The sequence below is a fragment of the Rhinolophus hipposideros genome, assembly GCF_964194185.1.
Source record: "Rhinolophus hipposideros genome assembly, chromosome: 9".
Classification (NCBI taxonomy): domain Eukaryota; kingdom Metazoa; phylum Chordata; class Mammalia; order Chiroptera; family Rhinolophidae; genus Rhinolophus; species Rhinolophus hipposideros.
Genome location: NC_138055.1, coordinates 33,712,410 through 33,724,924, shown reverse-complemented (window position 1 = coordinate 33,724,924; position 12,515 = coordinate 33,712,410). Strand labels below are relative to the sequence as shown.

Sequence of the window (12,515 nt, the reverse complement as noted above, 5' to 3'; positions counted from 1 at the left end):
ATATGGTGAGGCCAAAAAGGAACACCCACAGAGCCATAGATAGGGGAGCCATACCACTGTAGTCTCCCTGGCGGCTGGATTGGAGACACAGGGAGCAGGAGCCACATGATGCGCAATCCGCTGTCCGCCTCTCTGCCAACCAACCCACCAACCCAGCGTAGCCACGGCAGTTATATCAGTGGCTAATGGCTGACCGGTAACAGCTGATGGCCAACTAGTCACAGCTGATGGCCATCTACTACCCGAGCCTGCACCTTTCCATGTGAGGCCGAGAACCTGCAAACTGCTCTCTGGGACTCTGTCCCCACACAATCGTTTTCCAAATAGATACTTTACTAGTTGTTGGAGAATCTATTGACTAGAATCAGGTGAGGAAAGGAAGAGAGTTACTGTCAAATAATTCAAAAGGTCTTAAAAAAGGTCTTAAAAAGTCATAAAGTTAACTGAAATACCTTTTCCTTTACATCAAAGAATAAAAGTGATACTTCTGGTTTCAGCTTAGACTTGCAGAGAACAGGAAACAGTGTTGCACCCAGACACATAAAATAAGAAATACCGCTGGTAAAATAAAAATTGCAACTTTTTTTGAACCCTTTAGTGAACCAAGGTTATCAGGGAAACAGCTAACTAGAAATCTGGAGAGACAGGCTCCTGCAGGGAGAAACAAGATTTGAACATTTACTTACTTGGGGCAGAATCTACTCAATGCCATTTAGGTCAGTAAAAACCATTCAGCTAGAAATCTTTAATGAGTTGCTAAAAACCAGGTGTGGTTCTTAGGCATGAGAAAGTGAAGCCCCTGAAGGCCACAGACAGAAATGGGCTTACACCTTTTGCAGGTGATTCCCCCAGGAGCCCCATCAGGCACCGCTGGGAAAGATTAGAGAGAATTTGGAGAGTACCAATGGGACTGGCTGGGAGCGGAGAAGAGCCACTACTACTAAAATTCTCCTCAGACTAGTCTTCCCCTTTCTCCCCTAAGGAACAAAAGCCTTTCTATCCAGTGAGTAAGGGCAACCCAAACTGTATGGTGCTGGTGAAAACTCCTGCCACCGGGAAGGGAAGCAAGAAAGAAAGCCTCTTCTGGGGGAGGGGCAGGTCACCCCCAAGACCCAGATTCACCGAGCCTACCTAAGTTTCCCTCCTCCAACCCTCCCTGGCCACGGTAACAAGCATCTAGTAAATACAAGGATGAAACGTAGTTGGGAGAGCTGCAAGAGACATTGTTTCCGGGTAACAGAATAAAAGGAAGAACTAAATCCAAGTAGAGAGCGAAGCCTAAATATAAGGTTCCCCCAGAGGAATTTGAAGCCTTTGGTGCACACAGCGTAACCATAACAACAACAAACTTCAAACCCAGCCCTACTCCTGATACAAACCTCACCCTCCAGACCTAGGAGAAGGAAAGAGGCGTTTATCTCCAAGCATAACAAATATTTACCTCAGTATGGACTGTCCTATATTCCATTTATGATCTTCAACAAAAAATTATAAGACATGAAAAGACAATAGAGAACACAGTCTGAATGGACAAAGCAATCATCAGGCTCAAAATCTACACATAGGTATGAAACAGATTATTCAACAAATTATTAAACAAATGAAGACTCTCTAATAAATGTGGTTAAAAGGAATATTTTTGCAGAAGGTTTAAATGTATAGAATCATTATTGTAAAATGAGTCCTAAATAAAATGGTGAGCAGAGGACAAAAATCTTTCTGATTTTTTTGATGTTTATAATCTCACTTTTCTGTGACCTTTTCTCGTGCTCTCTGCATAGTCTCATGTTCTCTATTTTTACTCCTATCAAAAATCTACTTCTTAAAAAATGATTGGAATCTCACTCACACTGTGAAGGGCCTGGTCATATGTGATCTCTGCCAATTTAAATAAAGATAAAGTCTCAATTCAAAGGAATAAACTTCTAATGATGGAACTTTGGGCAACATCAAGTTTAACAATGGAGGTTGGTTGGGAATGAGAAATGAGCCTATGGGTTATTGGTCAGGAATGCTCTACAGTGGTGTTAAAATTATACCACTTATGTTGTAATCTCATCAGCTTGGTTCTTGGGTTCCAGTTGGTTAGCACAGTCTGTTTAGGAAGGGTAGAAGGCACAGAAGAGGAAAGTGACAATAGCTAGTACCAAACTTGTTACAATTCTTATCATTTTGTTTTGATACGTATGAAATATGTATGTTGAAATTGAAACAAAGAGATTACTATAGTCCCTGTGAAGGAGAGACAAGAACACTTTTTTTATTCCATTATGGTCTTTATTATAATTTATGTTATCATATGTTTACATACCTATTTCTCTACCTCATTAATGGGCTCCCAAAGGGCAAAGATTCTATTTCATACATGTTTTTATATTCCGTGCTTACCCTGTAGATGGTAGTCAAGACACATTTTTTTGACATTTCAAAATTTATTTATTTTTTGTTTTAAAATATTAAAGAAAATCTTCAAAAATCTGAAGTCATCACTATCTAATGACCTTAATGCAACTATTTTTATTTTTGCATGTTGTTTTCAATTCTATTTATAACATTCATATTAAATACGACTGGAATTTTTAAACTCCATTGATTCACTCACTCATTCATTCATTCAAAAATAACTGATAAAGCTCTTACTATGTGTCAGACTCCAAGCTAGATGCTGGGAATAAATTAGATAGGTAAAATGAATTCAATTCCTATCTTCCTAGAGTTTATAACTAGCAGAGTAGACAGTTATCCAATAATCATACATAAATGTAAAAATTACTATTGTGGTTAGTGCTAAGTTGCTACCAATATAATTGGAAGATTTTTAAGCAGTGCAGAAGTCAGACACATTGAAAAATGTGATAGAGCTTAGATCTCAATGCTGAAAAGCAGTTAATTAAGTGGAAAAAGAGCATTTCAGGAACAAGAAACATCCCGGTCAAAGGTCCCTTTGCATGGAAATGGATCAGAGTGTGAAAAATCTTCAGTCTGTTACATGCAAGTCTTTCTTCATAGCAGGAAGGCATTCTTCCACAAAATCTTTGATTCATGTCTCCCTTTCAGATCTGATTTCTTCCTCAAAAATATCAGATTTCTCAGGTTGGTGCTTTTGTTTGTCCTCTTTATCATCTACTTTCTTTCACAATTTGCTCCTTTTTCTTCATATTTGCACAGATTTTCAAATGTAACTTCATCATTGATGTGATTTTTGACGATTGTCTTCTTTTATCCTTATCCAATATATATTTTAATTACATTCTTGCATTATTTTCAAGACTTGCAAGCTTTCCTTACCTTAGTCTTTTTTTCTTTACCTTATTCTTATATTGAATTATTCCTCATTTTTTTCCCCTAAGATTTGCATTCCTGTTTAATAAATGCCATTGAATTAAAGATTAATATTTATTCTGGATTCTTTGATTCTGATATAGCTCAAATAATCTGAGGCATATGTTTTAATGTTCTTTCCCTTACTGTATATATCACATTTATAAATAATAAATTTATCCTTTTAATTATATCATTTTATAACATTGTATAATTTAATTTTGTTAATGTTCTTCTTTCCCTTAAAGTGTAAGCTTCATGAAGTACTGCCCTTTTTTGTTTTTGTTTGCTATTATATTTTATTTTCCCTGACAGACATTTTATACTCAATAATTGTTGAATAAATAAATATTCAAGATGTTGCATTTATTTTCTTTGCAATATTTAAGAAAATGTCTTCATAATTTTTTTTTTTTTTAATTTTTACAGAGACCAGATCCCAACAGACTTTTTACTTAGTAATCTAACAAGGGGGTGGTTTTTCGAAATTTCTGCCTGGTTGATTAATGAATCTTTTCTCAGGTCTACAGCTTGAGAGTTGGTTGATATACTATATTACTTCCAGATCAATTCCCATATTCTAGCAAGCTTTCATGTTGTGTGACTTTGCTATACTCAAGAATATTTTCTCCTATTCTGCAGTTTGGTTTTCTGTATCTCTTTATCAAGAACTCTATATAGATTTTTTTTTTTAATGGAGCTATGCAGGCTGTATCACAAATGCTTTGAATAAGAATCTCTAGGGTGAATGTAAGATTAGATTCTTAAAAAACAAAAAAAGTTTCATAGGTAATTCTGCTGCCAAAAAAAAAAGTTATTTTAACCTATAGAGAATAAACACTATAATTTCTAGTGTTCAATATAATAATGCTGCTGTCACTAGCAAATGCAACATTCAAATATTTGTTCTCTATCACTTGACTTCTCTTGGGGATGTGACAGACCTCTCTTTTTGCACCAAAAACAAACAAATCGACACACAATAAACTACGCAACTGAGAGACAGTCATAAGTTATCTGGTGTGTACTACACTTCTTCCAGAGAGCAGACAGACAAAATGAAGACACATCTTTTAAATGGGCTTTGTTTTCTCAAGTTTATGTCAGTTTTTCTTAATGCATTACCATGGGCCCAAAAGAAACTTAACACATTCTGTAATATGCTTTCTGACAATCATAGCTTGCAATTTTTTTATTATTTCTATTTCTTCAGCAGTATTTTAATGGGAAGTTAGAAGATGCATGAGCGGTTGCTAGATAAATTCAATCTTGAATTATAAATGAATAAGATCTGTGAAAAATATGACTTAATATATGAATGACAGAATGTCATGATAGCATAAATCTTCCATAATACTAGACTTCAGGTTTGAGTGACATAGTCCAAACCAGTTTGTTTGCTTGTTTGTTTATTTATTTATTTTTCAAAAAGGTATTAGGCTTTTCTCTTTATGTGGGCTACTAATTTATCTCCTCTTTTTTCACCTCTGCTTATTTTCTAATAACTGTTTTTTGCTGTCTTTTTTTGAGTTAGAAGTAGCTTTTTAGTACAAAGTTTTCAAAAGTTTTTAATTTTTGAATGTACAAATTTCTTTTTCTTTTTTAAACATTTTTTTTGTTAGTTTCAGGTGCACAATACGATGTAATAGTTAGATGTTTATCATTTATATCCCTCACACAGTGACAACTCGCCTCTCCCCATCCACTACCCCTCTGACATCGCACATAGCCATTATATTTTCACTGTCTCTATTCCTAATACTGTACTCCTCTTCTTGTAACTTTATATATATATATGTATATATACATGTAGATATATGTATATATCTACATATATATATACATAAATTGTAGTTGACATTCTAATGACTAGTTTTATTGAGTTACATTACCTGAACAGATACTTTTTCTTTTATTACATACTAATCACACTTCTTATTTTAAATATGTGTGGTTAATATATTGTAACCTTTACCACAAATGCAGTCTCATGCTAACAATGAGTACTCCCATTACTTATAATTTATAGTTTGTTTCACTATTATAAATTTATAGGTAATTCATTGTTCCATCATATGTAAAGAGTGTGGGACTTGTCAACAAAAGGACCATAAAATGCTAAAAAATAACATCCTACTGAATACACACAATTGTTGGTTGGAAACACAAAAATAAAGATGATTTTTCTCTCCTTACATTTGTGTTTCACTGGCTGCTCTGGCAGAAGGTACAAAATATCCATCATTACTTAAGAATTCTATGTTTGCTTCATTCACAGCTTTCCTTTCATTTTCTGATGCCATGGTATCTTTTCCGTGATATTTTTTCTTCATAGCATAAATAAATACAATACACAAAATAAGTGTTAAGAATTTGAAGCTCCCAATCAAGCCCAAGTAGGTATTTCTGTGAAAAGAGAAAGTCAATTTTCATTTTTAAATTGTGTGAAATAATTTACAGTGCTGTCCAATACGTAGAAAGCTTAAAAGGAAAATAAAAACGGTGTTTTAAATTATACATAAAAATACTAAGGCAACAATTCTAGTGATTCTTTTTATTGAAGCAGAAGGAGTTTTTGATTATTTTAAAAGAAATATTAAGCCACAGAAACTAAGGGTGGTTTATGATCTACGCCAGTGCTTTCCATATAGTAAGGTATATTTGGAATGCTTAACTTTCTCAAAGACAGATTAATTCATGTGTAGTATAACAAATTATGAAGGGAATGAATTGAGTCAGATAATCAAATTGAATCTATTTAGATTGAACCAGAAGCCAATATTTAACTTATAGGCTAAATGCAGCCCAAAAGCCCCAGTAGTGTGGCCTAGTAGAAGTATTCAACAAAACCACACCAAGTAATCTAGCACACACAGTCTAGTCCTATGATTCTCAATTTTAGTTGCACATTAAAATCACCTGAGGAGATTTAAAAACTCCCATGCCCAGGCCACATCCCTTGACCAATTAATTCAAAATCTCTGAAGGTGTGACACAGAAATTAATATTTTTTAAAGCTCCTCAGGTGACTATAATGAGCAGGAAAAATTGACCACTAACCTTGTAGGTTAGGAAGCACTCACTGGCATCATGACATTGTTAACTAAATGTTGACAAGATTTATGCAAAATCTATTTTGAATAATCATTAGGTTTAACTGAAGGTGAATGGAATTGATTATATAATTTTGACCTGTTTAAACTTAAGTTTATTAGAATTTCAGATCTGTGGTGTACCAAATATGATGAAAGAAACATTTTAAAAGTCTTCAAATATATTTGCCTCATGTTTGGGTTATGTCAGCTAATAATACATTAATGTTAAACTTTTCAAAACTTCCATTGCTATCAAGAAAAATTAATATAGGCTTCTGGTTATGTGACCTTTATTGAGACAACTTGAATAAGTTGGGTTTAGACTTAGACTGGTAGCGTAATATAGATTTCTATTCTTTGGATTGGGAATTGTTGATATTATTTGTCTTGCTATATAAAACTGATGAGTGATTATCTGGTTACCTCAAAATAATAAATCCAAAAAAATCAAAAGATAACAATTTAACTTTTTGTTGTGTATTCATTGGTTAATGCACTGCTCTTTTTAAAAAAAATTCCACTTTAGACAATCTTCAGACAATTACTTTGCAAAGTACTTTAGACAATGACCATGGCTGACCAAAGGGAAAAATTATAAGGGCCATGAGTGATCTACAAAGTGCTAAAAGTTTTAAAGAGGAATAGCTATTTCCAGCTGGCTGGAATGGAATGGTACAAACTTTATGAAAGATCATATATTTGGAATTATAAAGTATGTAGCTTTTTCAGACTGCTTCCTTTCACTTAGCAACGTGCACTTAAATTTGTGCCTTGTGTTTTTGTAGCTTGATAGCTCATTTTCTTTATATTGCTGAATAATATTTTGTTGTATGAATGCACCGCAGTTTGCATATCAATTTACCTACTGAAGCACATCTTGGTAGCTCCCATTTTTTGGGAATTATGAATAAAGCTGCTATAAACATTCATGTGAAGGTTTGTTTCCAGTTCATTTGGGTAAATATCTAGGAGCACAATTGTTTGATTACACAGTAAGCCTATGTTTAGCTTTGTAAGAAACTGTCAGATTGTTTTCTAAGCTGGCTATAATATTTTGCATTCCCACCAGCAATGAAAGAGGGTTCCTGATGTTCCACATCCTTGCCAGCATTTGGTATTGTTTATTTTCAGTTTTTAAGAGCTCTTTATATATTTAGGATATTTGCCTTGAGTCTATGTTATAAGTTAAAACTTCTTTTTCCAGTTTATCTTGTCTTTGAACTTTGCTTAATATAAGTTTTAGGATACAGAGTTTTAAGAATATTTTATCATTTTTTTTCTACTATGGTTTTGGGTCACACTTAGAAACACATTCCTGCTTCCTGGATAATTAAAAGAATTTCTATCACAATTTCTTCTAATACTTGTAGTTTCATATTTGTATATTTGATTAATCTATAATTAATTTTTATTTACAATTAAGGTGTTATTGGCAATATTTTTTTCTAGATAGCCATCAGATTTTTCTTTATGAATAGAGCAGGATAGGAACCATTTTTCCTCTTTGTGCCCCACTGACCTATGACTAGAGCCCCAGTTGGCCATTTTGTATCTTCTAAGGGATGCCAGAGACCATCGAATATGGTTTTGTTCTTGATGTTTAATATTAGGAGAGTTTTGGGAAACAAAAAATATTTTAATATAAATCATACATCTTTTTGTTATTAGCAGTGTGGTTTTGAACAAGTTACTCATTCGCTTTAAATCTTAGTTTCTTCATATTTAAGGAAAAAAGGAGAAAAAATATTTATTCTCTATAGTTTCTATAGGTATTAAAAATGAGATACCAGATGCCTGATACAACATTGAATATAGTTCATTGCATGATGGCTATAACTATTAACATTATTATTAAAGATATGACAATGATATCTCATTCTTTAAGATTAGAGTCAAAGGAAAAATAAATTAATGAAATATATTAATGACTACTTACCCATATAATTTTGAATTATATATCCTACAAGACCCTTGCTTCCCAGAGCTATTGATGGACCACTTCATACATGCTTTATCAATCAGAGCCCCAAAATATATGGGAGCTAGAATTCCCCCTGCAGCATGAGATGAGAAGACGTCAATCTAAGGAACACATTTCACATGTAACTGGGTGATATTCTACATTGGTACATCTTGGATTAAGTAAAAGTTAAACATTTTGGAGAACTCTTTTATTTTTTTGGCCTAAGTCTACTCAAGAATGGAGATTGTTAGGAATCTTAGAAGCTCAAACCACATATAAGAATAGCATAGACATCTTTTATCTATTTTCACCTGCCACCACACATAGGGAAGAAAGAACATCATATGCCGCTACACTCTGCTCTGCTTATAATGCTAATTAACTTCAGCCTGATTGGTAAAAAGGAGACTGTTGTTAGTAAAACATGAACGTTATATAGGTTCATATGCAATGTTTTTTAGGCAAACAGAGCTGGAAGAGTGGGGGTAGATATAACTTCACAGGGCAAGGAAAAAGCTCTCAGCTCAACTGCTGCAAAGGCAAGAGATTTTTCAGCACTATTTTTAAGAAAATTAAAAGGTAAGTGTCCACACTAGGACATCCTCTCTAAAGAAACGCAGGCCCGACTTCACAGAATGCTCAGGTCCTACCAGGTTGTCCTTTCTCAGCTCATCACTCCACTTCTACCTTCTTGATGCACTAGAGCCCACAGTCATTTTCTCTCCATGGATTGTGTGCATTTTTACTACCACTCTGACGCTGCCTGTGCTGTCAAATTAGGGCCCCTGGTTCTGAATTTTGTTTCTATTAATGTTTGATTACAATGATGCCTAGGTCTCCAGCGGTCTGTGCCTAACCCAGTTTTTATTTGTGGTGTATGATTTTGTAGAATGTGAGATGTTTCAGGAACACGTACATTGCCTTATAGCCGACGTGTCCATCTGCTTTTACTGCTATTTTAATAAACTCTGAGATTGACTCCTATTCTAAGCATTGGTAATTTGGCCAAAATTTTAGGGACATGCCAGTAGAGATCTATACTTCAGATGGCGGAACACTGAAGTAATCATAATTTTACTTTGTTCTTTTTTGTATTTTGATAAGCAATTTTAAATTTTTATTTTTTTATATAAAAATGGTAATGATTCGTATTTCACAATTTTAGTGATTTAATCTACTTTTAATGAGTCTCAATTTTCTGAGAGTGAGAAATCTTAAAGGACAAAAGTCTGGTGTCTGAAGCCAATATATCTGAGGAAAACTGTTACTGAGAAAATGGGTGAGAAATTCACAAGTTTCAAAAAATCACATCCACCCTTTGAAAAATACATACCAATAATGTATTTCCTCCATATAATACCACTTGTTTGACCAAACTTATTGAACGAATGTTTTAGGCAACAAATTTGGTCTTAAATCAATACTGGAATTTAAAATTTTTCAAATGACCTATTTTTCAAATACCTTTTTACAGTTTAATATAAACTATAGACCTTCCACAATTTATAGATATATTGTATTAAAGACAATTGTTCCTGAATTGGTGGTTTGTTACTCAATATGTATTTTTCCCACAGCAGCAGTTAGGTTCCATAATATAGGTGTCATATATTAGACATATCAAAATGGATTGCTCACAACTAGGATGACAAAATTCCTTTTTTCTATTTTATGTCTCTAGAAGAACTTTCTTTTTTCTCAATCTCATTTCAGCATACCAGAAGGAGAACTGGCTCTTCAGATTCTATGTTCATCTGCTATCTTCTGTGGAATGGTTTCTAGGACTAAGACATCCCCATTGGATCTGGAGATAAGAACTGCCAGGATGAGCAGAGGCTGTGAGATTCGAGAAGCACAGAAGAGAAATATGGGATGAGAACTATAATGGAATCTTGTAGCATCTCCATCTTCTCCTTCTCTCTCATGCTCATTCTATTTCCTCTTTTGAGGATCTGTGGCCTTCTTTTTAAATATACTTCTTGGACAGCTTCTCCATTGTAATTTGGTCATAGAGTTATGATTCTATCTTTTGCTTGCAAGAGTCCCAGGGAATGAGCCCTCCCACTTCCTTTGCCTTCTGCCATAAGCAGTTGACTCCAGGCCATGATTAGTCTTCTACCCCAATCTCTGGATGAATGCTGCTTTTTACCTACTTCCCAGGAATACGCATATTATGTTAATAGGTCTTATAAAGGGGGGGATACACAGGAGTTAGGTTAGAAATTGTTAAACTAACAGGAATCTGTGTGGTCTAAATGGCAACAAGAGAGAAAGGATAATTTCTTAAATTTTATACTAGTCACCTCATTTGACTATTTAGAAATAGGCCTTTAACCTCTAGAGTCTACAGCCCTACTCTTTAACAGCAAAACTCACAATTTCCTGAGCTTTTTTTCGTTCATATCACTCCTTACTCCAAGATGCTCAATTCTTTTAGTCCTCATTTCCTCTTGCATTTTTAACTTCTGATAAAAGTTAGCTGCCTCAGTCTTAGAGAACTAGACAGTGAGGCAGCAAAAGCCCATTTCTGTTGTTTCACAGTCTCAGCCTGACCAGATTCCCAGGCCTCCCAAGCTGTTTGGGCATTACTCTCCTCAGTGTAAAAGGAAGACTTTCTACACTGCCCAGGGGAAGAAATATTCCTAAGTTTGAAAGTAAAAAACTTTGCAAACCACTTATCTTTGTGTCAGAAAGAGTGTAAAGAAAAGTATGATAATTTCTTGATCTAGTTAAAGATGGTTAAACTAGAATTAACCATCAAATTCTTTTAGGTCACATAGTTTTCCTCTGTCTCTTATTATTTGTCATTTACCACAAAAATAGAAATGACTTTTCCTTATACTTTTTTTCACTTTCTTAAAATTTGAAGTTAATTCCATTGAGACTTTGTGCTTTAACATGAAAATTTATATCTTTATGCTGTAATCTGTGTATTTACCATACCTAGTGCTCGTATAGTGAGTGAATGAAAACCCAACGCAAGTGATTTCAGTTCAGGTTGAACATTTCTGAAATAAAATAAAGGCAAAAAATCATTAAGTATTTCTAAAATACCAAACTGAGTTCAATAGTAAAACATTTCTCAGTATCATTGTTTTTCATGGTCAAATGAAAACTCTCAAGCGAAGAGCTGACATTAAAGTTATATTTTCAGTTGTTCTAAAAGGACATCTGAATAATAATAATTATTATTGTTATTATTTCCTTATTTACTTAATACATTACGACTTCAGTACAATTTAACAAACATTTTCACATTGGATACTTATGAAATCCTATGAGACAGTGGTTGGAACAGACTTTATAATGCCCATAAAGAAACTGATTTTGTGTTATCTCTTTAATTGACCCAGGCCATGAGTAGATACTTTAATTTAAGTCTCGATTTTAGCAGAGCTCTTTTTACCATCTTATTTCTGTCATTGCTTTTAACAGAAAAGATGAACAATATGATTCATGAACTACATAGTACTACTGGGGAGGAGGTCAAAAATGTATCTGTACTTTAGTGTCTAATGTATTTTAATGTCATCTTAAAGGTAGCAAGTACATTTGTATCCTCTCTTAGAAATTAAGTCACTCTTGCATTTAGAAAGTTATTTCTATAATTCCACTTTTCTTTGTTCAATGAGCAGGTGATACTACCATCCCTATGATAAGCTAATACATGAATTATTCTCCAGCAATGGGGAAAAAGGTGACTGAGGCTCAAAAATCCTGTTTTTACTGAAATATTGAATAACAAAGGTTTATTATTTTCCTTGAACTGTTTGGATGACTGTATTTGTTTATAGAGATAATTAGACTTAGGCATTCAACAAACATTTGCTAAGTGCCTCCTAGAAGATTCCACGTTAGTTTTTGTTCTTGAGAATAAAGAGATAAATCATGTTTCATATCAACTAAGTGACTTAGATAAGTTATTTAATCTTCCTTAGCCTCAGTTTCCTTATTTCTAGGTCCCTGGACTAACTCCAACATGGTTTAGTACATACTTTAATCACATCCAGTCTCCTATTCCTTTTCCATCACTCAAACTCTTCCATTTGATCCCCTGAAACTCAGTCTGTTAGCAGCAAAATCATTATAACCTACAATTTTAGCAACCCCTTTGCTTCCTTGTTCTAAACAAAGCC

At 33.9% G+C, this 12,515-nt stretch overlaps 1 protein-coding gene across 2 annotated transcripts in view; it reads right to left on the bottom strand.

Moving 5' to 3' along the window:
- Positions 1-2,450: 2,450 nt before the first annotated feature.
- Positions 2,451-12,515, bottom strand: part of LOC308502158 (solute carrier organic anion transporter family member 1B3-like) — a 55,962-nt gene continuing 45,897 nt past the window's right edge. Inside the window, exons 13-16 of one of the 2 annotated variants that reach the window (XM_081059551.1) lie at positions 11,323-11,387; positions 8,353-8,470; positions 5,518-5,727; positions 2,451-3,360 (exon numbers count right to left, since the gene is read on the bottom strand). In XM_081059551.1, coding sequence (XP_080915677.1) covers positions 3,333-3,360; positions 5,518-5,727; positions 8,353-8,470; positions 11,323-11,387 — 421 coding nt within the window. In that variant the 3' untranslated portion in view covers positions 2,451-3,332. The remainder of the gene's footprint in view (positions 3,361-5,517; positions 5,728-8,352; positions 8,471-11,322; positions 11,388-12,515) is intronic. The other variant, XM_081059550.1, reaches the window with a different exon arrangement.